Source organism: Hypanus sabinus, chromosome 16, assembly GCF_030144855.1.
Source record: "Hypanus sabinus isolate sHypSab1 chromosome 16, sHypSab1.hap1, whole genome shotgun sequence".
Lineage (NCBI taxonomy): Eukaryota > Metazoa > Chordata > Chondrichthyes > Myliobatiformes > Dasyatidae > Hypanus > Hypanus sabinus.
The window spans coordinates 64,813,521-64,839,885 of record NC_082721.1 but is presented as its reverse complement, the minus strand read 5'-3'; the positions used below and the strand labels follow the sequence as shown (position 1 = coordinate 64,839,885).

The window sequence follows — 26,365 nt, the reverse complement described above, 5'->3', positions numbered from 1 at the left end:
CCATGATAGGCAATATTGAGAAGTGACATGTCCCTGGGTGGAGGTCTTTCTTAATGATGGATGCCACCATTTTAAAATCTGTTTTCAAGATGTCCTAAATGGTGGTGAGGCTAACGCCCACATGAACTGGCTGAGTTTACAATCTTGGGAGTTTTCGCTGGAGCTGAGCAGTGACCCCTACATATTTGATGGTGACACAGTCAGTCAGAATGCGCTCCATCGTAGCATTCTAACTGCTGGCTCCAGCCACCTGTCTTTCTACTTCAAATCTTAAGGCCTTTTCCTGTTCCTTAACTCCATTCAACTGATTTTCTTTCTCAAACTGTAAGGCCCCTTCCCAAGAATAGTCACTCAATCCTTTGTTCCAGCGGAGGTCTTCTCTGGATTAAGCAACACAGTGCTGAGTTACTCCATCCCGACCCACAGAGCCCGGGTATAAAAGGGAGCAATCCATGTTTACTATTGAGAGAGATTTTCCCTGTTCACACAGATATCGATGAATGCAAGTCCTCACCTTGTCACGAACACGCAACTTGTATCAATGTAGTGGGATCCTACCAGTGCAACTGCAACGCAGGGTTTCAGGCATTACCTGCGACCGCCAACCTCATCACAAAGAAAGTTTGTGAAGGTAAGGACTTGGTATCAACATAAAAATGGAGAATAAACCCCAACTGATTGTGGATATCAGTCCTCCACATTTCTCCTGCAGAGTCCTGCAGCTAAAGAAGAATTTAATGGGCACTGTATTGTGCAAATTGCACACTGGAGTTATTGTGGGGAGGTGGGAAAGTTATCATTGTTTTTTCTGTTGTTTCCTTTGATAAATCTGACCATTAGTTCAAATGGAAAGGGAAAAGGGATTCACAAGCAAATGGGAATAGCTCATTGTGGTTGGTATGGATGAGATGGGCCAAAGGGTCTTTTTCTCTGTAGTATTACTCTATGACATTATATTTTAGAGTTTGGGAAATGAATTTATTGACCAGTCAAATTACTTTAGGATCAGGAGATGGATTAGTACATTATCCAGGAACAGTTGAGTCTGGAAGTGGCAGCTCTAGCTGGCAAGCTGATTACTAAATCAATCTTGGTTCCCAAACTCTCGCACAGTCTAATGTCACCCTCTTGGTGCAGGTTCAGTGAGGGTCTGAGTAATCTATAGGGACACAGATGTGATCCTAAGAGGGAGGAGAAGAGTCAGTGATGGACTATTTAAAGATGAGAGCAGCTTGGAAACAGGCATCTAAAATGATAACGTTTCTCAGTTCTGTATGATCGTAGGAAGCATAATCAATGCATTTGTTGATGGACTGGAGAAAGAGTGAGGGAGATGGTCTGGACAGGTTTGAAGTGAGAACTCCACCTCATGTCCCACCAAAGGTCAGGTATAGCTTGCCACATGTGAAATACCACAGCTACACCTTTGTCCCGAGAAAGTGAGACATGTGTAACAGGGAACAAACAATGTTTACGATTGTGAAGGATTTTGTCTGTTCACACAGATATTGACGAGTGTGAATCCTCGCCCTGTGACCAACATGCAACTTGCAACAACACAGTGGGTTCGTACCAGTGCAACTGTGTTGCAGGGTTTCAGAAACCTACTGCAGGGAAGGTTTGTGAAGGTAAGGACATCCTACCTCCATGAAAATGGGGAATTTATATCAAGGCAGTTTTGGTGTCATCAATCCTCCAGCATTATCCTGAAGATATTCTTGGAATTAAAGAATAAATAGACAGTGTCTGCACTGTGTAAATCCCTCAGATAGGTTGTGGGTTTTGGAAAAATTATGGTATTATTTTTCTGCGGTTTTGAATATCTTAGACACTGTGACATGAATTTATTGGTCAGGCAGATCCCTTGGAAGCAGGAAACCACACAACACATCGTTTAGGACCATGTCTGACCTGGTTGGCCTCTTTAGCTGGAATGGTCATCACTATTCCAGTCATGTTCCCCAAATTCCCACCTGGGCAAAGTCATAATCACAGAATCCATTCAGTGGAGTGACTGGGCCAGACACTGGGATTGAGATGTGTCCAACCCCAGCCCAGGTTCAGAGCCACGTTACTGTTCAATAGAACCACACACACCCTATACACCTCCCCATTGCCCACTCCCCCTCTGTAACACACGGCTGTTAATACCAGCTCCAACAGAATCAGCATCAAACTCTGGTTGACTATCACTGACATATGTCATGAAATTTGTACAGTACAGTGCAATATATAAAATATACTATAGGTTGGAGTAATAAATGTTGTTGTTCGTCCTTCGGAGTTGAAGACGACCATGACTTCTGTCAGGTGGAGGGTTTGTGTCTGTGGGTCCGGAGGTGACTGGTGAGGCCAATCCGGGCCCTGAAAACTCGCCCACATGTGGGACACATGAGGGTAGGTGCTGCAGTGGAAGTGGAGGTAGCTCGAGCCCTGCGCGCATCGCGTTTCCTCTGAGCCTCTGCGGTGCGTCTGATTTCTGCTGCATGCGCTCCTTTAGTGGTCCTGCTCCACCAGGTTGGGCGGTCCAGAGCAAGTGATTCCCAGCTACTGGGATTGATGTTGAGGTCTTTGAGGCAGTCTTTGAAACGTTTCTTCTGCCCTCCAACTGAGTGCTTGCCCTGGCTCAGCTCTCCATACAGCAGCTGTTTTGGTAGTCGACTATCAGACATCCTGACGACATGGCCAGCCCATCTGGCTTGGGCTTTCTGTAGGAGGGTGTAGACGCTGTGGGTGCTAGCCCGCTCCAGGACCTCCGTGTCTGGGACTTTGTCCTGCCATCATACGTGGAGAAGTCTGCGGAGGCAGCTCAAGTGGAAGTGGTTGAGCTGTTTAGCGTGCCTGCTGTAGACAGTCCAGGTCTCGCTGGCATAGAGGAGGGTGGTGAGAACCACTGCTCGGTAGACCTTCAGCTTGGTGGTAAGGCTGAGTCCTCTCCACTCCCATACATTCTCACGGAGTCTCCCAAAGGCAGCACTGGCTTTGGCAATTCTGTTGCTGATCTCTGCATCTATGTTCACCGCTCGTGATAGAGTACTGCCCAGATAAGTAAAGCTGTCGACTGCCAGTAGCTTCTGCCCCTTTACTGTGATGTGTGGTTCCTGGTAGGGTTTTCCGGGTGCGGGCTGGTACATAATTTTGGTCTTTTTGGTGCTGATTGTAAGTCCAAAGTTGTCACAGGCTCGTGAGAAGCAGTCCATTTCTCGCTGCATCTTCTGCTCTGTGCTGGCGTTGAGGGCGCAATCATCAGCGAATAAGAGGTCTCTGACGACGGTCTCCTTTACCTTTGTAACAGCCTGTAGACGCCGGAGGTTGAATAGCCCACCGCCAGTCCTGTATCTGACGTGTATACCATCCTGACAATCGTGGAAGGCATCATTCAGCATAGCAGAGAAGACCATGCTAAAGAGTGTAAAGACTTATCTCCAGCCATCTCAACTCCGTCTTGCAACTGGATACAGATAGGTCGGGACGAGAGAGTGTGGCTGACGATTTGTGCAACTCTCCCTCACTTTAATCCAAGTCAAGCGCAAGTCACGACTCCAAACCCATTCCGCTAAAAAACCAAGTCCTGTGGCGATGGGCGAGTGGCGAAGCAGCAGGTGTGGATACACTGGAAGCTGTAGTCACAAACCTGCACACAGGCGGCCCAGGGCATTGGGTCGTTCTCCGCTGGAATGAAGCAGCAGTGGAGCTCGGCAGCCCCCTGGGTGTCTGAACAGTCCTCTTTAGGAATCACTCTGCTCACCTCCATGGAGGAAAGGGCTAGAAAAGGTGCCTCAAACATAGGCTGCTTCATCTTACCCTGGCCAGCACACCGCAGCTGGCGGGGATCCCACTCAGTGGTCGAACTACAAAGAAGACGAAAGTGAAGGTTCTCAACCTTGGCACATGGAACGTGCAAACTCTGCTTGACATCACCAAGGCTGTCAGACCAGAAAGAAGAACAGCACTGGTCGCCAAAGAACTAGCCCACTATAACGTGGGCATTGCAGCACTCAGTGAAACACGCCTAGCAGACAAGGGCCAGCTTACAGAACGTGGTGCTGGGTACAACTTCTTCTGGAGCGGTCGCAGCAGCACTGAACGACGAGAGGCTGGCGTTGGATCCCACCTCGCTCGTAAACTTGCCAAGCTTCCAGAGGGCATCAACGATCGCCTGAATACGCTTCGGCTCCCACTTGGCAATAAGAGGAGTGCAACGCTGATCAGCGCATATGCCCCAACAATGACCAACCCAGATGACATCAAAGATAAGTTCTATAAAGAACTTGATGCCCTCATAACAGCAGTCCCACAGTCAGAGAAGCTTATTGTCCCGGGGTCTTTAACGCCAGAGTGGGGACAGATTACCAGACCTGGGAAGGGATCCTTGGAAGACATGGTATTGGCAAGTGTAACAGCAATTGAGTAATATATATATATATAGAAAATTAAACAAGTAGCAAAAAAAGCGAGCAAAAATATCAAGGTAATATTCATGGGTTCATTGACTATCAGAAATCTGAAGGCGGAGGAGACAATATCCCTAAAAAGTGTGAATGTTTTCCTCAGGCTTCTGTACCTCCTGTACGATGGCAGTAAGAAGAGGGCATGTCCTGGATGATAGGGTTCCTTAATGATTGATGCCAACTTTTTGAAGCAGCGGGTTTTCAAGATGCACTAAACAGTGCTGAGGGTAATGCCCACAGGAATCAGCTGAGTTTACAACCCTCAGCATGTTTTTTCTTGTGCCGTGCAGTGGCCCCTCCATTCTTGATGGTGATACAGACAGTCAGAATGTTCTCCGTTGTATATCTGTAGCATTCTAACTGTTGGCTCCATCCAGCTGCCTTTCTACCTCAATTCTTAAGGCCTTTTCCTGTTCCTTAACTCCATTTACCTGATTTTCTTTCTCAAACCATAAGGTCTCTTCCCAAGAATACTCACTCAATCCTTTGTTCCAGTGGAGGTTTTCTCTGGATTAAACAACACAGTGCTGAGTTACTCCATCCCGACCCACAGAGCCCGGGTATAAAAGGGAGCAATCCATGTTTACTATTGAGAGAGATTTTCCCTGTTCACACAGATATCGATGAATGCAAGTCCTCACCTTGTCACAAGCATGCAACTTGTATCAACGTAATGGGATCCTACCAGTGCAACTGCAACACAGGGTTTCAGGCATTACCTGCGACCGCCAACCTCACGGCAGGGAAAGTTTGTGAAGGTAAGGACTTTGTCTCAACATGAAAATGGAGAATAAATCCCATCTGATTGAGGATATCAGTCCTCCACAATTCGCCTACAGAGTCCCACAACTAAAGAAGAATTTAATGGGCTCTGCCCTATGTAAATTACACAGGGGAGTCATTGTGGGAGGTGGGGAAGTTATCATTGGTTTTTCTATTGTTTCCTTTGATAAATCTGATCACTAGTTCAAATGGGAAGGGAAAAGGGACTGACAAGCGAATGGGAAGAGCTCATTGTGGTCAGCATGGATGAGATGGGCCAAAGGGTCTTTTTCTGTGCTGTATTACTCTATGACTTTATATCTTAGAGTATGTGAAATGAATTTGTTGACCACTCATGTTCCATTAGGAACAGGAGGTAGAGTACTGCAATGTCCAGGACAGGTGAAACTAGAAGTGGCAGCTGAAGCTGGCATGGTGATTACTAATCCAATCTTGGTTCCCAAACACTCACACAGTCTAATGTCACCCTCTCAGAGAAGGTTCGTTGGGGGTCTGAGTAATCCATGGGGACAAGGATGTGATCCTGAGAGGGAAGGAGTCAGCAAAGAACCACGTAACGTTCTGTGTGAATGCAGGAGGTTGCATCAATGCGATCATTGATGGACTGGAGAAAAGGTGAGGGAGATGTTCTGGACAGAATTGAAGCAAGGTGTTTTTATCTTATTCCACCAAAGTTCAGGTGTAGCTTAGCCCACATGAACTGCTACAGCCACACTGTTGTCCACAAGAAAGTGAGACATGAGTAAGAGTTGTAAATGAGTGTAAAGCCTCTCAATGTCTCCTTATCGCAACTTATTACAACAAATTGGATTCGTACCCTGTGCAAGTGCAATGCAGGGTTTCAGGCATCTTCAGTGACAGCCTCACTGCAAGGAAGTGTTGTGAAGGTACAGACTTCATATCACGATGAATAAATCACAAGCCTGTGTTGGTGGCAATCTTTCGGGAATGTCCTGAAGGTATTCTTGGAATTAAAGAATTATCGCACAGGGTCTGCATTGTGTAAACCATGTGGTTGGTTAAAAAATGGGTTTTCTTTGTGTTATCATTGTTTCTAAATATTTTTAGATAAAGTGACAAGAATTTATTGACTAAACAGGTCATTTGGAAACAGATCATGCAACACGACTTTGAGGACGGTGTCTGATCGGACTGACAGTTTTAGCTCCTGTGATCATTACTACTCCAATCCTGCATCCCAAATTCCCACATGGAACAACACCTTACTCTTGGAGCCCATTCAGTGGAGGGGCTGGGAGAGCTATTGGGACTGAGATATGATCAACTCCAACCAATTCTCAGGACCACATTAAAGATGAGCAGAGTTACTGGCATCCAGTTCACCTCTCCACTGCCCATTGTCACCCCAGTAACACCCGGTCATTAATACACGACTTCATCAGACTCAAAATCAGATTCCTGTTTATTATTACTGACATCTGCCATGAACTGTCTTGTTTTGCAGCAGCAGTACGGAGCAATACATAAAATATATGATAAAATATGTTTAGAAATATGTACTAAAACTGAAATACGTAATGAGAAATGAGAGTGAAAATAGTGAGGAAGTATTCATAGGGCCATTGTATGTTCAGAAGTCTGGTGCAACAGAGGAAGAAGCTGTGTTGTGTGAAAACCACCATGAATGCAATCTTGAGGACCACATCCAAACTGGTTGGCAGTTTTAGCTACCATGGTCATTGCTATTCAAGTCCTGGATCCTACAAACTATTTGTAAATACCCACATGGACCAACATCATAGTCAAAGTCAAAGTCAAAAATAAATTAATTTATTGTCACCATAAACAACTCTGAGATTCATCTTCTTCCAGGCATACTCAATAAATCCATAGAATAACAACCATAACAAAATCAGTTAATGACTGCTCCAACTTGGGCATTCAACCAGTGTGCAAAAGGCAACAAACTGTCCAAATAAAAAATAAATAACAATAAATAAGTAAGCAATAAATATCAGGAATAGGAGATGACGATTCCTTGAAATTGAGTCCATTGGTTGTGGGAACATTTCAATGACGGCACAAGTTAAGCTGAGTGAAGTTATCACTTTTGGCTCGGATGGTTCTTCTTCTTGGGCCCTTAGCTCCAAGTGGAGCATAGGTCATCGATGACCTCACGAAGTCAATGGTATGGTTGGAGTTCATCAATGTTTCTGTAATCCTCTGCATCACTGGAATAGGCGGGGATACTGCTGACCTTCTCCTACAGGTGATGACAGACAACTTCTGGATCCAATGAGCTCCCAACAATCTCAGCCTTAAACTGGTGGGAAGCCAGAGGTTCCCTGTTCCTTAATCCCATTCACCTGCTTTCCTGCATCAACTTTTAAGGCCTTTTGCAAGAAAACCAATAAATTGTTTGTTCCAACAAGGGCGTGGTCTATGTTTAAGCAACATACCTATGTTTTGCCCCATTCTGACCCACAGTTCACATGTAATAGGGAGCGACTAGAGTTTATCATTGTGAAGGAATTTGTCTGTTCACACAGCAGATATATTGATGAGTGTGAATCCTTGGCCTGTAACAAACACACAGCTTGGAACAACATAGTGGGTTCCTTCCAGTGGAACTGCACAGATTTTCAGACATTGCCTGTGACCACCTGCCTCACTGCAGGAAAGGTTTGTGAAGGTAAGGACTTAATATAACCATGGAGAAGCAAGCCTGAGTAGAGGTCATTGTTGACATCCTTAAAGGATTGTCCTGCAGATTCCTGGGATAAAGAAGAATATCACAGGCACTGCTCTGTGCACGTCCCACAGGAGAATCACTGTGACGGCTTTCATGTTCGTAACCTGCTGAGATCCTCCAGCATTTTGTATTTTTGTTTGGTTTGTTTTGACACAACTGATGATCAGCTCTGAATATTTTAGTTTGTTAGATGAATATAATGACCAATCATGTTCCTTTGTGAACTGTTGACAGTGTAATACAATGGTTAGGAACAGCTCTGACCAGAGCTGGCATCTGTTGCTAGCATGGTGGTTAATATTCCAATCCTGCTCCCAAACTCCTCATGGTCCAACATCACCATCTGGGAGCTGCTTTAGTGAGGGGCTGGGAAATCCATAGGGAGACTGGTGTGATCCAGAAAGGGAAATGCAAGAGTGAGAGATGGAGAGAGGGAAGCAGATTTATAGGCAGCTAAAATGATAACCGTGGAATCCAAGTCATTGTGTATATTTAAAGCAAAATTTGATTGGTTCTTAATTAGTAAGGGTGTCAATGGTTTGAGGCAGAAGGCAGGAGAATGGGGTTGAGAGGGATAGGAAATCCGCTATGACGGAATGGCAGAGTAGACTCTGTGGGCTAAATGACCTAACTCTGCTCCTATATTTCATGGTCTTAAATACTGCAAATGGTGGAATTTGAACTACAAATGGAGAGTGGGGAAACTCAGAAGATCAGACAGCAGCTGTGGAAAGAGAATCTGGTTCAAGGAAATGGAAAACTGAGAAAAAGAGGGGTCCCATATATGGTGGAGACCAAATTTATAAAGGGGGCACATTGATTCCAGGAAATAGATGAATCAGTGCGATTAGAAAGAAATAGAAATAAAAATGTAGGATAAAGTGTACAGCATGCTGGAGAACGGAAACAAGAAATGATGCTGGAAGCACCCAGCATTCTGATTCTCACTCACAGATCCTGCCTGATCTGCTGAGTATTTTCAATGCAGATTCAGGGATGGACAAAGCAATTAACTAAGATTTGAATGTAACCAAATCTGGTCTTGGAGCAGACACGTTAAAAATCAATGGGTCAATGAGAATGCTTTTAACTCCCCTGCTCTCATCCCATGAAAATTAGTGGCAGTAGAGAAAGTGGGGCCAATGCAAGTCTTCCACATTGTTATTGACAGGCCCATAGAAAGGAGAGCAGGGTACCAACCATCTCAGCTTCCAGCAGAGAACTGAACATTTGGTTCCGTGAGTCAATTCAATTTATCCCTGAATTCCATTTCATAGGAATATTGAAAAACATCTACAGATGTGTAGGGGAGAGCAAATGGATTGGCTGCATCACAGCCTAGTATGGAAACAACAATGCCCTTGAATATCAAATCCTACAAAATGGCCCAGTCCATCACAGGTAAAGCCCTCCCTTCCATTGAGTGCATCTCATAGAAGTATTGTTGCAGAAAAGCAGCTTCCATCATCAGCGAAACCACACCCCCACCCCCGCCGCCACCAAGCAGGACAGGCACTATTTTCTCTGCTGCCATCAGCAAGAAGATAAAAGAGCCTCAGAACTCACACCAGCAGGTTAAGGAATGGCTAATACACATTAACCATCAACCTCCTTAATCAAAGGAGCTAACTTCATTTAAATTCATTTACCCCGTCATTGACATCTTTCCAAAACCAATACTCACTTGCATAATTCTTCATCTCATGTTCTCCATATTTATTGCTTATTTGTTATTATAATTTTGATTTTTGTTCATACAGTTTGTTGTCTTCTGCACTTTGGTTCACTACCCTAGTTGGGCATCTTTCATAGATTCTGTTATGGTTACTATTCTATAAACTTATTGAGTATGCCCACAAGGGAATGAATATCAGGTTGTCTATGGCAACATATAAGGAGTCTAAAGATAAAATGTACTTTGTGATTTGAAGTGATTTTCTGCCTCAACACTTAAGATCCCCCCCCCCCAAAGAACAATTTCTCAGTCCTTTTATCAGTCGGAGTTCTGCTCTCTGTTTAAGCAACAAGGGGGTGAGTTATACATGCAGATCCAGAAAGCCCAGGTGTAACAAGGAACAGTCCATGTACGATCCTCAGATGGCCATGAAGGACAAGTCATTGGGTGTATTTCAAGTGCAAGTTGATAGATGATAGATTTGGAAGTGCATCAATGGTTACAGGGAGAGTTAGGATAATGGGGTTGAGAGGGAAAATAAATGAGCCATAATAGAATGGTGGAGCAGACTTGATGGGCCTTTGTCTTATGGCTTCAATACTGCAAACTGTGAAGTTGGAGATCCCAAATGAGAGAGTTGTGAAGCTCAAAGGATCAGACAGCATCTGTGGAGAGAGGAACTGGAAAAGTAAGAAAATGAAGCATGAAAGCATGTCCCTGATAGGGCAGTGAGATCAAGTTGGTAAAGGAGACACAATGCATCCAGGTAATGGATGAACGATCGCAGTTAGAGAGAAAGTAAAATAAAATGTAGGGTGTAGAGTAGGGCATGCTGGGGATCTGAAACCAGGGATGGTGCCGGAATCTCCCAGCATTCTATTTCTCACCCACAGATGCTGTCTGACCTGCTGAATATTTCCAGTGCAGATACGGGGAGGGAGTGGGCAATTAACTGAATTTTAAATGTCACTATACCTGGTCTTGCCACAATCATATTAAAGAGGAGTGGAGCACAGAGAGTCCTCTTTCCTCCCCTGCTCCCGTCCAGTGAAAAGCAGCTCCAGTACAGAAGGTGAGGCTGCTGCCAACCTTCCACACTGTTATCGATAGTCCCATGGGATGGAGAGCAGGGTAGTAATCATCCCGGCTTCTGAGAGGTGACCAGCCATTTGGTCCCTTGAGTGAATTCCTGCTGCTCCTTAACTCCATTCACCTGATTTTCTTTCTCAGACCATAAGGCCTCTTCCCAAGAATAGTCACTCAATCCTTTGTTCCAGCAGAGGTCTTCTCTGGATTAAGCAACACAGTGCTGAGTTACTCCATCCCGACCCACAGAGCCCGGGTATAAAAGGGAGCAATCCATGTTTACTATTGAGAGAGATTTTCCCTTTTCACACAGATATCGATGAATGCAAGTCCTCACCTTGTCACGAACATGCAACTTGTATCAACGTAATGGGATCCTACCAGTGCATCTGCAACACAGGGTTTCAGGCATTACCTGCGACCACCAACCTCACGGCAGGGAAAGTTTGTGAAGGTAAGGACTTTGTCTCAGCATGAAAATGGAGAATAAATCCCATCTGATTGAGGATATCAGTCCTCCACAATTCGCCTACAGAGTCCCCCAAATAAAGAAGAATTTAATGGGCTCTGCCCTGTGTAAATTACACAGGGGAGTCATTGTGGGGAGGTGGGGAAGTTATCATTGGTTTTTCTGTTGTTTCCTTTGATAAATCCAATCATTAGTTCAAATGGGAAGGTAAAAGGGACTGACAAGCAAATGGGATTAGCTGATTGTGGTCAGCATGGATTCGATGGGCCAAAGGGTCTTTTCCTGTGCTGTATTACTCCATAACTCTATATTTTACACTTTGGGAAAGGAATTCATTGAACAGTTATGTTGCTTTTGGAACAGGAGACGGAGTATCAGATTGTCTCGGGACAGGTGTGACTTGAGCTTGCGTGGCAATCACTTCGCCAATGTTGGTTCCCAAACTCTCTCACAGTCTCTCAGAACAGAACAGCAGGTAAAACTATCAACTAGTCTCTCAGAACAGGTACAGTGAGGGTCTGAGTAATCCATGAGAACACGGATATGATCCTGAGAGGGAGGGGAAGGGTCAGCAATGGACAATGTAATGATGAGAGTAGCTTGGAAATAGGCATCTAAAATGATAACGTTTCACAGTTCTGTATGATTGTAGGAAGCAGCATCAATGCAATTGTTGATGGACTGGAGAAACAGTGAGGGAGATGGGCTGGACAGGATTGAAGTAAGGTCTCTTCATCGTGTCCACCAAAGTTCACATGTAGTTTGATCGATGTGAATTCCTACAGCCACACCGATGACCACGAGAAAGTGAGAGATGAGTAACTGATATCAATGAGTGCGAAGCCTCTCCGTGTCACCCCCTCACAACTTGTAACATCACATCAGGTTCCTACCTGTGCAACTGTAATGTAGATTTTCAGGCATTTCCAACGACAGTCAGCCATACTGACTGCAGGAAGGTTTTGTGAAGGTACAGACTTTATATCACCATGAAAGTGAAAACAAATAATAAGGCTGGGTTGGTGTTGTTAATCTTCTAGGATTGCCCTGAAGATATTCTTGGAATTAAAGAATTATCTCACAAGATCTGCATTATGCAAATCGCGTGGTTGGTAAACAACTGGGTTTTCTTTGTGTTATCATTGTTTCCAAATATTTTCAGATACCGGGACAGGAATTTATTGACCAGGCAGGATCTTTGGGAACAGAAGATCATGTAACAGAACTTTTAGGACCATGTCTGGTTGATAGTTTTATCTGCTGTGGTCATCACTACTCCAGTCCTACATCCCAAATTCCCACATGGAATGACATCTTACTGTTGGAACCCATTCAGTGGAGAGGCTGGGAAATCTATTGGGAAGTGATCAACCCCAACCCATTCTCAGCGCCATATTAAAGATGAGCAGAGTTCCGAGCATCCAGTTTACCTCCCCACTGCCTATTGTCACTCCAGTAACACCCAGTCATTAATACATGACTTCATCAGAATCAGAATCAGATTCCTGTTTATTATCATTGACATCTGTAATGAAATGTCTTGTTTTGCAGCAACAGTATAGTGTAGTACATAAAATATATGATAAATTATGGTAAGTGGGAAGGCGACTACCCATAGTGGTGTAGGCTATATTTACAACTCTGTAGGTTTTTCTCATCCTGTGTGGTGACTCCTCAAAACCAGACCGAGATGCATTCTGTCAGAATGTTCTCCATGGCACATCTTTAGCATTCTAATTAGTCACATCACCAGAGAAGGTGGGGCTACTGCTGATTCCTCGAGTGGGATCTGCAAGTGTTGATAGGCAGTTTCCAGATCCAATGAGCAGGAGAGCAGGCTAGCAACCATCTTGGCCTCCAGCAGGTGGGAAGCTATTGGGTCCCTGATTCAATTCAATCCAGGGTGGTCTGTACCTTAACTCCACACACCCGTCTTTCTGCCACAACTCTTGGAAATCACTGAATTGTTTGTTCCAAGGAAGGTCTGGTCTGTGTTTAGCAACATGCCTATGTTTTGCTCCATGCAGACCCACAGACCACACCTGTAACAAGGAGCAAACAGTGTTTATCATTGTGAAAGATTTTGTCCTTTCTCACAGATATCGACAATTGTGAATACTCGCCCTGTGACAAATATGCAACTTGTAACAACATCATAGAGTTTCTGGCATTTTCTGTGACTGCAAGCCTCACCACAGGGAAGATCTGTGAAAGCAAGGACTTAATATAACCACGATCTGGAGAATTAATTCAAAGAAGTGGTTGTCATTGACAACACTACAACATTGTCCTTCAGATACCTCGAAGCACTGTACTTTGCAAGTCCCACAGAAGAGTTACTGTGATGGGCATGGTTTTCATGACTTGCTGAATTTCTCCAGGAACAAGTCTGTCCAGAATTTCCATCTGTAGCTGTCATGGTGGTTACTATTCCAATCCAAGATCACCGACTCTCACACGATCCAATGTCACCATCATGGAGATACCGGTGTGATCCAGAGAGGGAAGGGGAAGAGTTAGAGATAGACCTTGTAACTGAAACTGCCTCACTGTAGGCTCATAATGAGTTAGCTATTACTAGGAACTCAATCTCCGCTGGTGCTAAACCATGAGATATCTCTTGAAAAGGTGTGTCTTTTGTTACTCTGACAGTGTGGTCATCACTTGTGGAACAAGCAAAATGAAACTTGGCAGTAGTAAAAACATCTTTGTGCTCCAACATCTTACCAGTTATTCTCTTTTTCCATTCTTCTGGTATTGGTGAGTCATCAAATTTGACTGACTTCAATGTCAACTTTCTCGATAAGGGACTCTGTTTCTCTTCCTTTTTCTTTACTGGGAAACTAGAAAATGCCAACGCAGGAAAGAAATACGCGATCTGCTTGCCACATCTGAGGGTAGCATCTCCTCCTGAGTGTTGCTGACAATCACTGTTCTCCTGTTAGAATAGACAGCCAAAGATTTCTGCAGTTCAGGTCTCACCAGCAATCCTGCAGACAAGAGTGGCTTTTCTTCCTGATCGTCAGGAGCATCCACAAAAGTGGCTGGGGCACTGGGCATTCCTGAAAATCTGGATGTCCCAGTCACTCGAACTCCTCCGGCAGAAGGTAAAGTGACTGGTTTAGACTGAGTACACCACACAGTTCCTCTTTTATTCTCATCACCCTGCACAGGAGAAACTTGCACATTCTCAAAAGCAGCTCTGAATACAGGGAGAATAGACGAAGTTCTCAGAAAGTTCTCTCCCTTTCTCTCTTTCCATGCTCCAATGAGCTTTCTCACAATGGAAGTGTTTGTTCCCACAAGAATGGCAACTTTACCTTTGACAACTGGATCTGGGCAAAACAACACAACTGTATCTGTAGTCTCAGCTACCGCAATATCTGCTCCTGAATACACCAGTGTCAATGACAAAAAACCATCATGAGGGTAATCATCAGCACTAAGCCCCCAAACCTCAAGGGCACTGATCGGAGCCAACAGTAAATGAGTCAAATCCCTGTTGAAAAGGATCTGTAGAGTTAAATAACTAGAGAACCCGTGTCAAGTCTGACTCGAGCATAAATACCTTCAGTCTGTCTGGAGACATCAGAACTTGGACCCACTAAGCCTTCAGGAATAATGTTTTGCACTTTAGTATTGCTGTTGATACACTGACTGGAATGTGTTTGCTCCAGGACATCAGACTGTTCCTTCACTCGGTCCCTCTGTCGTTTCCCATCTTTTTCTGTTTGATTATCCACTGGTTTAGTTTTCAAAGATCTCCCTGTCTCTAACAATCTCGTTTGAAGTGTCCATCTTCTCCACACTTGTAACAGAAAATACCAGTCCTATCCTTCACCCTATGCAGCAGCATTCCTCTGCTTTGTGATTTCCGCAGGAGGGTTGGGCTTTCCAGTGGACACGTCATGTTTATCTGCAGCATTAACAGACATCTATTGAGACCTATCAGCTTGAATGTTTCTCACCTCATTTCTCAAAAGTTCTACTTCTGTGGCATCAATGGTTACTTTAGCAACAGGGCCTACAACTGAAGACATTACTTGGTTTTTGGAAACATTTCACTTCTCAATCATATTTTCTTAGTCACTCAGCAAAATATGGTGGATCACACATCTTGTGGGTCATTAGAATACGTAGAGCAACCATAACTTGTGACAGTGAGCCCTTCATAACTTGTTCCACCCTCAAGCAATTTACCTCAGAAAGTTGAATGCATCCTTTGTGACACAAACAGTGCAACAGTTTATCCAGCTGGAGGAAGGAAGCAGAGAGTTTCTCTCCTTCCTCTTGGAACATGTATCTGACTCTTACCAGGGGTTCCGCTGAACTTTCCATGGTGCCAAAAGCAATCTTCAAAGCTTGCATAGAGCTAACTGATGTGGTGAAAGGATTTTCTGCCTTTCAAAACCTCACTATAATCAGCAGCAGAGTGCTCTAAACTCTCTAGCAGTCTCTGTTTCTTTATATTGTCTGAGCACTGCCTCTCATCCAGCTCAGCTTAAGCCTGATCATTCTTCTCTGCGCTTGACCCCAGAGAACATTCTCAGCCTATGGTAACCTTGGATCTCAGCAGGTAGACTTTGCCATTTCTTGACCAGTGATGTGATAGCAGAAACCAGCTTAGAATTTAGATCAACAACTGAAAGAGTTAGTAGATTGTTAACATCAGTCAGAATCTTCATTCCTCAGAAAAGAGAGCAACTTCAACTGAAAATCTTCACCTTCAGCAGCATCTGGAGTTGTTTCCTGTGCAACTCTAAGCACATGAACTGGCCGTGTTGCTGCCTCCCCATTTTATTCCTATCACAAGATCACAAGACAAAGGAGCATAAGTAGGCCATTCGGCCCATCAAGTCTGCTCCGCCACTTCACCATGAGCTAAACTATTCTCCCATCTAGTTCCAATTTCTGGCTTTTTCCCCATATCCCTTGATACCTTGACTAATTAGATACCTATCAATCTCCTCCTTAAACACCCTCAATGATTGGGCCTCCACAGCTGTATGTGGCGACTAATTCCATAAATCCATGACCCTCTGGCTAAAAGATTTTCTCCTCATCTCTGTTTTAAATGGGTACCCTCTAATTCTAAGACTGTGACCTCTTGTCCTGGACTCACCCAACAAGGGAAACAGCCTTTCCACATCTACTCTCTCCAACCCTTTCAACATTCGAAATGTTTCTATGAGATCCCCTCTCATTCTTCTATACTCTAATGAATACAATCACATCAGGCAGAGTGAATTCAGTCACATCACTCGAAGTCTGGATTAGCACAAAATATTTGCCAAATAATTTGTTCAAACGTAACTTTTCCCAGAGCATTCACAAGACCCAAGGCTTTAACTAAAGTGTCATTATTAACATCAACAGAAGCATTGCACATTACACAAGCATTGTGAACAAACCATACTAAACATGAATTTATGTGGCATTTATATCATCTTAATTATGACACACTTTAAATTGCACAGAAAGTAACACTGGTGTAATGCTGGCTTGAACACAAATATACAGACTATCCAGTCCTTATACAGCCATAGTAGCACATTCATCATGGATGATGCTCCCAAAATGTAACCCTCTCACCATTGACTTGAATTTGGGATGCCATGCTAGAGTAGTAATGACCACGGTAGTTAAAAAAACTGCCAACCATTTTGGATGTGGTACTAAAGGTTGTGTTGCATGGTTTCCTGTTTCCAAAGTTTTATGAACACTTGACAAATAATCCAGAATCTTGAAACCTGAATCTCAAGGATGGAAATATGGTGACCTTGCTTAGTCTAGACAATGTGATGAGAACCACCAATGTGGTAACTCACAAATTCCCCATGAAAGGGTCTGGAACTCAAGCAAGTAATGCCTTTTTCTGGCCTCAGTTAACCTTATAAACCTGTGAATTCTATCACCATAGCAAAGGGCATCAAACAGATGAAAAACACCATCATATGCAATGTTCATCTCCCTGATTTGGAAAGAATTTGGAATTCTTTCCCCATTACACAGTTTGGCAAATTCCCACCTACAGCACTTTGAAGCATTTTTACCAGAACATCTGCCCCAATACAAGTAGTCAGGTCTTGAGCAAGCTCTCCAGAGTGAAATGCAGATCAAGCCTGCAGAAAGTGCTGAGCAGATCAAGTTGTGTCAGAGGTCAAGTGGGTAACAGTCAGGAGAGGGAAGAGCAGGAGTCAGGTACTAGAGAGTACCCCTGTGGCTCTCCCCCTTGAGTACAGCTGGGGGGATGGCCAACCTGGGGGAAGCAACAGTGGCCATGCCTCTGACACAGAGTCTGGCCCTGTGACTCAGAAGGGTAGGGAAAGGAAGAGGATGGTAGAAGTGATAGGGGACTCTATAGTTAGGGGGTCAGAAAGGTGATTCAGTAGATGCAGGAAAGTAACATGGATGGTAGTTTGCCTCCCAGGTGGTAGGGGGTGGGAACCAAACTGAAGAGACGGAGGAAGGGGTGGTTGGCTCACAAATAGAGAAAGCTTGTAGACAGTGCGAGAAGGAAGATAGGCAGGTGATAGAGAAGGGATGCACTCAGATTGATGGTTTGAGATGTGTCTATTTTAATGCAAGGAATATTATGAACAAAGCAGATGAGCTTAGAGCATGGATCAATATTTGGAGCTATGATGTTGTGGCCATTACAGAGACTTGGATGATTCAGGGGCAGGAATGATTACTTAGAGAGCCAGGCTTTAGATGTTTCAGAAAGGACAGAGAGGGAGGCAAAAGAGGTGGGGCATGACACTGCTGATCAGAGATAGTGTCAAAGCTGTAGAAAAGGAGGAAGTCATTGATGATTGTGTACTGAGTCTCTGTGGGTGGAAGTTAGGAACAGGAAGGGCTCAATAACTCTACTGGGGTTTTTTTATAGACCACCAATAGTAAAAGAGACATCAAGGAGCAGATAGGGAGAAGATTCTGGAACGGTGTAATAATAACTGGGTTGTCATGGTGGGAGATGTTAGATTCCCCAAATATCAACTGGAATCTCCCTAAAACAATGGGTTTAGATGGGGTGGAGTTTGTTAGGTGTGTTCAGGAAGGTTTCTTGACACAATATGTAGATAAGGCTACAAGAAGAGAGGCTGTATGTGATCTGGTATTGAGAAATTAACCCGGTCAGGTGTCAGATCTCTCAGTAGGAGAGCATTTTGGAGATAGTGATCGCAATTCTATCTCCTTTACCATAGCATTGGAGAGGGATAGGATCAGACAAGCTAGGAAAGTGTTTATTTGGAGTAAGGAGAATTATGAGGCTATCAAGCAGGAACTTGAAAGCATAAATTGGGAACAGATGTTCTCAGGGAAATGTACAACAGAAATGAGGCAAATGTTCAGGGGATATTTGCGTGGTGTTCTGCATAGGTACATTCCAATGAGACAGGGAAAGGATGGTAGGGTACAGTAACAGTGGTGTACAAAGGCTGTTGTAAATCCAGTCAAGGAGAAAAGCTTATGAAAGTTTCAAAAAAATTAGGTAGCAATAGCGATCTAGTAGATTAAAAGGCTAGCAAGGAGATAAGGATGAAATTAGGAGAGCCAGAAGGGGCCATGAGAAGGCCTTGGCAGACTGGATTAAGAAAAACCCCCAAGGCATTCTACAAGTATGTGAAGAGCACAAGGATAAGACCTGAGAGCATAGGACCAGTTAAGTGTGACAGTAGAAAAGTGTGTATGGAGCCGGAGGAGATAGCAGAGGTACCTAATGAATACTTTGCTTCAGTATTCACTACGGAAAAGAATCTTGGTGATTGTGGAGATGATTTACAGCGGACAGAAAAGCTTGAGCATATAGATATTAAGAAAGAGGATGTGCGGGAGCTTTTGGAAAGCATCAAGTTGAATAAGTCACTGGGACTGGACGAGACGTACCCCAGGCTACTGTGGGAGGCAAGGGAGGAGATTGCTGAGCCTCTGGCGATGATCTTTACATAATCAGTGGGGCAGGAGATTTTCTGGAGGATCAGAGGGTTGCGAATGGTCATTCCCTTATTCAAGAAAGGAAGTAGAGATAGTCCAGGAAACTGTAGTCCAGTAAGTATTACTTCAGTGGTTAGTAAGCTGATGGAGAAGGACCTGAGAAGCAGGATTTCTGAACATTTGGAGAGGCATACTATGAATAGGAACAGTCAGCATGGCTTTGTCAAAGGCAGGTCGTGCCTTATGAGCCTGATTGAATTTTTTGAGGATGTGACTAAATACATTGATGAAGGTAGAGCAGTAGATGTAGTGCATATGGATTTCAGCAAGGCATTTGATAAGGTACCCCATGCAACAGCAGTGGTGACCAATGGTGTGTCTCAGGGATCTGTTCTGGGACCCCTTCTCTTTGTGATTTTTATAAATGACCTGGATGAGGAAGTGGATGGGTTAGTAAATTTGGTGATCACACATGTGTTGTGGGTATTGTGGATAGTGTGGAGGCTGTCAGAGGTTACAGCAGGACATTGATAGGATGCAAAACTGAGCTGAGAAGTGGCAGATGGAGTTCAACCCAGATAAATGTGAGGTGGTTCACTTTGGTAGGTCAGATATGATGGCAGAATATAGTATCAATGGCAAGACTCTTGGCAGTGTGGAGGATCAGAGAGATCTTGGGGTCCAAGTCCATAGGACACTCAAAGCTGCTGCAAAGGTTGACTCTGCGGTTAAGAAGGCATACAGTGCATTGGCCTTTATCAATTGTGGGATTGAGTTTAAGAGCCGAGAGGTTATGTTACAGCTATATAGGACCCTGGTCAGACCCCACTTGGATCACCTCACTACAGAAAGGATCTGGAAACTATAGAAAGGGTGCAGAGGAGATTTACAAGGATGTTGCCTGGATTGGGGAGCATGCCTTATGAGAATAGAATGAGTGAACACAGCCTTTTCTCCTTGGAGCTACAGAGGTTGAGAGGTGACCTGATAGAGCTGTATGAGCTGATGAGGGGCATTGATCGTGTGGTTAGCCAAAGGCTTTTTCCCAAAACTGAAATGACTAACACGAAAGGGCACAGTTTTAAGGTGCTTGGAAGTAAGTACAGAGGAGAAGTCAAGGGCAAGGTGTTTTTTTTATGCAGAGTGGTGAATGTGTGGAATGGGCTGCTGGCAACGGTGGTGGAGGTGGATACAATAGTGTCTTTTAAGACACTCCTGGCTAAGTGAATGGAGTTTAGGAAATTAGATGGCTATGGGTAACTTTAGGTAATTTCTAATGTAAAGGGGGTTTCTTTTTTTTCTTTGTTACTGTTGGGAAAGGGTTTCCTTTTGTTAACTAGCAGGAATGCTAATTTACTGATAACGAGAATGGTATTCCTTTGTAAACCAAATGGGGATTAATGTTCTTTCTTCTGAGTCTGTAAGCTTTTGTTGACGGGCTTTTGGGCAGATCGGCGCGAGGGGGTCGAGAGAGAGGACGCAATGCTCTAAGCTGGCCGAGGATCGGACCCCAAAGGGGGGTCCGAGGCCGGGAGATTCTCCGAGGGGGGGGGGAATGAAGCTAGATGTGCTTGGTTGACCACTCGGAGGGTCCTGAGCTGTTTGGAGAGTCGAGGAGTTTGGAGGGTCCTGAGCTGCGAGTCGAGGAGTTCGGAGGGGATCGAATGGTGGCCAGAAGACTTCAGTAATTGAGCTCCAATGGCTGTGCACGAAGTGGTTTGGACTTTGATAAGTTTGGCGCCTTTTCTTTAATTTTCTCTTCATATATACTGTATCATTATTAATCACTTAGTTATAGTAACCTTTATAAATTGTACTCATTTAATCGCATATGGTGTACTGTCTGTTTTTGGGCGAGGCGGGGACATCACACAGCATCCACACCAGCTGATTACCCAGTTTGGCGGGGCCGAAGGCTGCTCCCCCTAGACGAGAATGAGCTGAGCGAGCCTGAGGCGACCCAGGGGGTTACACTAAAGTAAGGACATGTTTGGCACAGGATTGCAGGCCGAAGGGCCTGTATTGTGCTGTAGGTTTTCTATGTTTCTAACTGCACACTGATAAATTACAGTAGAACAAGCCAATTCTGAAGGAAACAGCAAAGCCAAGTTGCCTATACTCATGGACTTCAGTATCAAAACGCTGAGGAAAGCAGCTCCACTGAACAGTGCTCACCCTTCACACTTCCTGTTCTCGGACACATCTTCATCTGCTAAGCACTTTCTGCAGACTTGGTTTGTATTTGTGAAAACTGCTCTCATTGCAAGACTTCCAGACTCAGGGAAATTTGAGAGTTATATATTGGTGGTTCTCATCATGCAGAACAGACTTAGCAAGCTCACCATATTTCCATCCCCGAGATACAGTTTTCAAGATTTTCGATTATTTGTCAAGTGTATATAAAACCGAGAGTGAAATGTGTCATTTGTGCTAACAACCAGCATGCCCGAGGTTGTGTTAGGGGCAGCCCACGAGTGTCACCACACATTCCAGTGCCAACATAGCAAGCCCACAATGCTCAGAAGAACAACACAGAACACAAAAAGTAACAAAGCAACAACAGCAAAAACAAGCCCAGTTCCTCCCTCCCACCGACGCACATACACAGTCCTTTAACCCCAGGACAGGCCTCGAGCAGACCGGACTTGGGCCTACAGACACCAGGTTTCTTCCTCCCCAGTGGAGTCATGGAGATCTGCAGATCTGGCTCCAGCCAATGGGCCTTGACTTCTGGACTTCTGATTGGACCATCAGATCTCAATTGTCAGCATCGATTCCAGGGCACAGTATTCACCAAACACCAGGCCTCGAACATCAGACACCTATTTCCAAACCCAGGGGGTCATTCCAGGAGGATATTATGGATGACTTTTTAAGACACGTGTTCATTTTAGTGAGAGATGTCCCAGTGACAAATCATTTCCTCAGTTGCAGCTGCTGTGGAGGAATTTGAATTCCGATTGGACCCGGGGTGCTGAGGCCTGTGGAGCAGCATCTGTACTAGATGCAGCACTGTGCCTCCCTGATGCTAGATCCAGGGGAATCCGTGCAGGAAATGGTTAATAATCTGTGATGTAGAGTATGAGGAACAAAGATCTGAGTGATGTTCCTGTGGGACTCCACACACCATTCACTTTCCAGTCATCATTATCATCATCTTCACTCAGAGGGTGGAGTGAGAGTGGAACGAGCTGCCAGTCGAAGTATTGGAAACGGGTTTAATTTCAATATTTAATAGAAATTTGAATAAATACATAGATGGGAGGGGTATGGAGGGCTATGTTCTCGGTGCAGGTCAATGGGGCTGACAGAATAACAGTTCAGCACAGACTAGATGGGCAGCAGGGCCTGTTTCTGTGCTGTAGTCCTCTATGACTCTATGACTACATCTGTGTTGGTAATATTTGTACGTCTCTTCCTCTCTACCACAGATGTGGATGAATGCCAGGATAAAAATGCGTGCGGAGTGAACATGACCTGTCGCAACTCTGCTGGGTCTTTTTACTGCGTCTGCAAAGCTGGATATCACCAGAAGCAGGGAGACACTCAGCTGGCCTGTACAGGTGAAAATAGAATGATTACTGAGAGCTGAGAATTAAAACAAACAATGCTGGAAACATTACATAAGTCCCCAGAATCTGTGCAAAGAAAAAGAGTTTGTGTTTCAAAGACTGGCTCACATGGGGTTCTGTCATAGAAACTCCAGCTATTCCTGCAGTATTAATACTTACACTGCCTTTAAGTAATGCCACACAAGGGTGTATAGACGATACCGTAGCCTGAATCCTCCTTGTCAAACATGGGGTCCTCTCGGAGGTTTCTTGAAAGCCTGTATCACCCGCCCTTCGTTGTTGGTTAAAGGGGTTAAGATTAAAGGGTTCTCGCATGGTAAAGGAAGCTTCTCTTGCCTTTATCAGGGTCTCTTCCCTTTTCACACGCTGCCTGCACACATCCCAACTCTTGTCCCCGTGCTTCGGCCCTTCTCTCAAATCCCCTCTTCTTCTCCGATGCAGTGCCGTCCCTTTACATATTAATAAGGAATGTTATGGCATCCTGCTAATTTTTGTTTTGCCATTCCCGACTGGCTAATTTAAAAGAATGTGCTACCTCTGGTTGGAGACAATTTATAAGCGTTTGCACTGTCAGTGGGTCATTTCCTACTGAGGGTATCCCTGCTCTAAATTACATGTCAACACAGGTGCAATGAGAAGCTTACTTGCGGCAGCATCATGGGCAGATAGCATCATACAAAAAAAAAGCAGTATTTACAAGAAAAATATATTTTATACAAAATGGTACAAGGACATGAGCATCGAAACAATAAAATGCATTGTTTTGCATCAAATCAAATCAAACCGGACAATAAAATCAGTAATAATCTCTCCCCCCTTCTTTTGCTGACTTCTAGTTACTTTTCAGAAGTCAATGCACCGCCTGGCTCCTGTGAGAATGGCATAGTTTGCTCTGTTCAGCCAATCATTCATTCCGTCAGTAGGACTCCTCTCACCATTTCCTTCGCTCCCCGGTGGAGGGGCCCAGTCCTCTTGTGGTCCTCGGGTCGCTTTCGGAAATCCTGTTCGGAAGTTCCAGATAAAGGGAAGGGGTGTGATTCAAGGATATAGTCCGGTGTCTGAGGCCAACGGAGCCGAGAGCCCTGCTGGGGCCACCTCGGTCTTTTGCATAATTTGTTCGTCTTTAATATAGGTTTAACCTTTGGCGGCTGGTGTCACTCAACCACCTCCTTCCATTTGTTAAAACACCACATCATATACTCTAAATCCCAGTTAGGATCTCTTTCCCTAGCATTTGTTTCACTTCCCCAATGCTGAGCATTGTTTAGACCAAAAGCCAATCGCTACCACTCCAGCACAGAGATCACTAAAAAAAGTTACAGAGTACCTGGGGCATTTCCCATTTCCAACCAAACCTTGTCTGCGGGTAAACCCAGGAACCAACGAGCTGCTCCGTCCTCCTATATTGTTTCCGTCTTCTGTCAGGTGTTCCTGTTCGTGGCTGCTGTCGTTACGGGATCAGCAGACTGAGTCCCTGGCGTGCGGTGTTGATCCAGAATTACTTTTCCGATTCCCTTTCTGGGGCTTGCCGTTCCTGTTAACTATTTTACCTGCCTGTTAATTGCTCTGTTCAAAGGATGTAAACACTCAGGAACATACAATCTAATATTCTATATACTGTAATCCCTTTTGCCCTTTTCTATTGGCCAGTGGGGCAGACTCCAATTTTGAGGTCTCAGCTGCCTTCGTTTTAATACCGTATTTTAAACAGAGCTCACAAGCCCCTTCTTCAAATCCCCGTCTTTGTCTGAGTCCGGTGTGGGGCAGCTCCGCTCCCTACCACGGTCTGACTTCTATCTAACAATCAAGTCTCGCGGTGGGGAGCCCGGTCCGATGTTGACGATAAGCAGGTTTTTCGGATGGGTTCGTTGAGATCATCCTCGTCACCAGATTCTGTTCGAGAATTTAGTACCGATCAAACACAAAGCAGGCTCGAAGCTAGTTACCACCTTAATTCGTGAATTCACGTGGAACCTAACCACATGTCTCCGCCAACACGAGGTTATAATTCAAATTTATACAGTAAATTTAATCAGCCAGTCTCCAGACATCGTGGATCCGATCCTCTGAGAGACAACGTGATTAGCCGCTTGTTTGGTGCTCTGATCAATGCAGGACCGATCGTATAGGTGCTAATGTCCTGTACATTGCGGAAATTGATGACGTGATCAATTGTTATTACAAAGAAGACAGTCCCCACAATTCTGCCAACACCCAGTTCTCAAACCCTTTCCTCCACTAGAGGGTCATTGTTCGTCTCCGCACCACCCACCCTCAACTCCACAACTCCGCCCGATCCCCGGCACCTTTGGTGTCCAAAGGACTACAAAGGTCAGCCTTGAATCTCCATAGTGTTTTGAGAAACCAGATCTGACTGAATTCCAAAGGTCGGCAGCCCTCTGATGAGGAATTCCTCATGACCCCAGAGCGCCAATCCTCAGACTGATCTCAGACACGGGCAGCTCACCCCACGATGTTCAGCCCCCTGGCCCCAGTCCTCAGACTGATCTCAGACAGGGACAGCTCACCCTACGATGTTCAGTCCCCTGGCCCCAGTCCTCAGACTGATCTCAGACAGGGACAGCTCACCCCACGATGTTCAGCCCCCTGGCCCCAATCCTCAGACTGATCTCAGACACGGGACAGCTCATCCCACGATGTTCAGCTCCCTGGCCCCAATCCTCAGACTGATCTCAGACAGGGGCAGCTCACCCCACGATGTTCAGCCCCCTGGCCCCAGTCCTCAGACTGATCTCAGACAGGGACAGCTCACCCCACGATGTTCAGCCCCCTGGCCCCAGTCCTCAGGTCAGTTGCAGGAGGAACAGGTTAGACTGGTCTCAGTGAGTGGTGGGAAGGTGATGAGTGAGCAGAGAGTGGGGTTGTAGAGATGGGGGAGTGTGGACAAGATCATTTAATGTATAATGGAGATAATTAAATTCAGCTCCTTGTCACTTGGTGCTGAATGGTCTCACCCCAGCCCATTGAAACAACTTCACGTCAAATGTGTGTCCTGATGTCACACACAGAAAATGTTGGAGGAACTCGCCGATCAGGTAGCATCTAATAAGAGGAAATAAACAGTCATCATTTTGGGCTGAGACCCTTCATCAGGACTGGAGAGGAAGTGCGAAGAAGCCAGAATAAGAAGGTGGGGGGAGGGAAGGGGACAAGCTGACAGGTGATTGGTGAAGTCAGGTGAGGGAGAATGTAGGTGGGAGGGGGAGGAGGTATGAAGTAAGAAGCTGGGAGGAGAGAGGTGGAGAAAGTAAAATGGGCTGAAGAAGAGAAAGCTTATAGGGGAGGAGAGTGAACTGAGGGAGAAAGAGGAGGAGGAGGGACACCAGAGGGAGATGATAGGTTGCTGAGTAGAAGAGAAGGGATAAGAGGAGAGCCAGAGTAGGGAATGGAAAAGAGAGAAGGGGGAGGGTGAGAAATTACTGGGAGTTTGAGAATTCAGTGTTTATGCTGTCAGGTTGGAGGCTAACCAGACAGAATATGAGGTGTTGTTCCTCCAACCTGAGAGGGCTGATCACTTACACATTTAACTGGTTTCATGGCTGTGGAGATGTTTACAAATTGTCCCTCCCAAACCAGCAATGAGGCCCATACCAACATTTCCACATTAGTGTGGCTTGTGCCAACATTTCAAGTACAATGCCAACCATGGTACCGGTT

General features: G+C 44.9%; 1 protein-coding gene across 1 annotated transcript in view; it reads left to right on the top strand.

Moving 5' to 3' along the window:
* LOC132406383 (adhesion G protein-coupled receptor E1-like) overlaps positions 1–26,365 on the top strand; it is a 76,248-nt gene that overhangs the window by 23,871 nt on the left and 26,012 nt on the right. Inside the window, exons 7-11 of the mRNA XM_059991987.1 lie at positions 491–631; positions 1,506–1,628; positions 5,069–5,209; positions 11,022–11,162; positions 22,547–22,678. Coding sequence (XP_059847970.1) covers positions 491–631; positions 1,506–1,628; positions 5,069–5,209; positions 11,022–11,162; positions 22,547–22,678 — 678 coding nt within the window. The remainder of the gene's footprint in view (positions 1–490; positions 632–1,505; positions 1,629–5,068; positions 5,210–11,021; positions 11,163–22,546; positions 22,679–26,365) is intronic.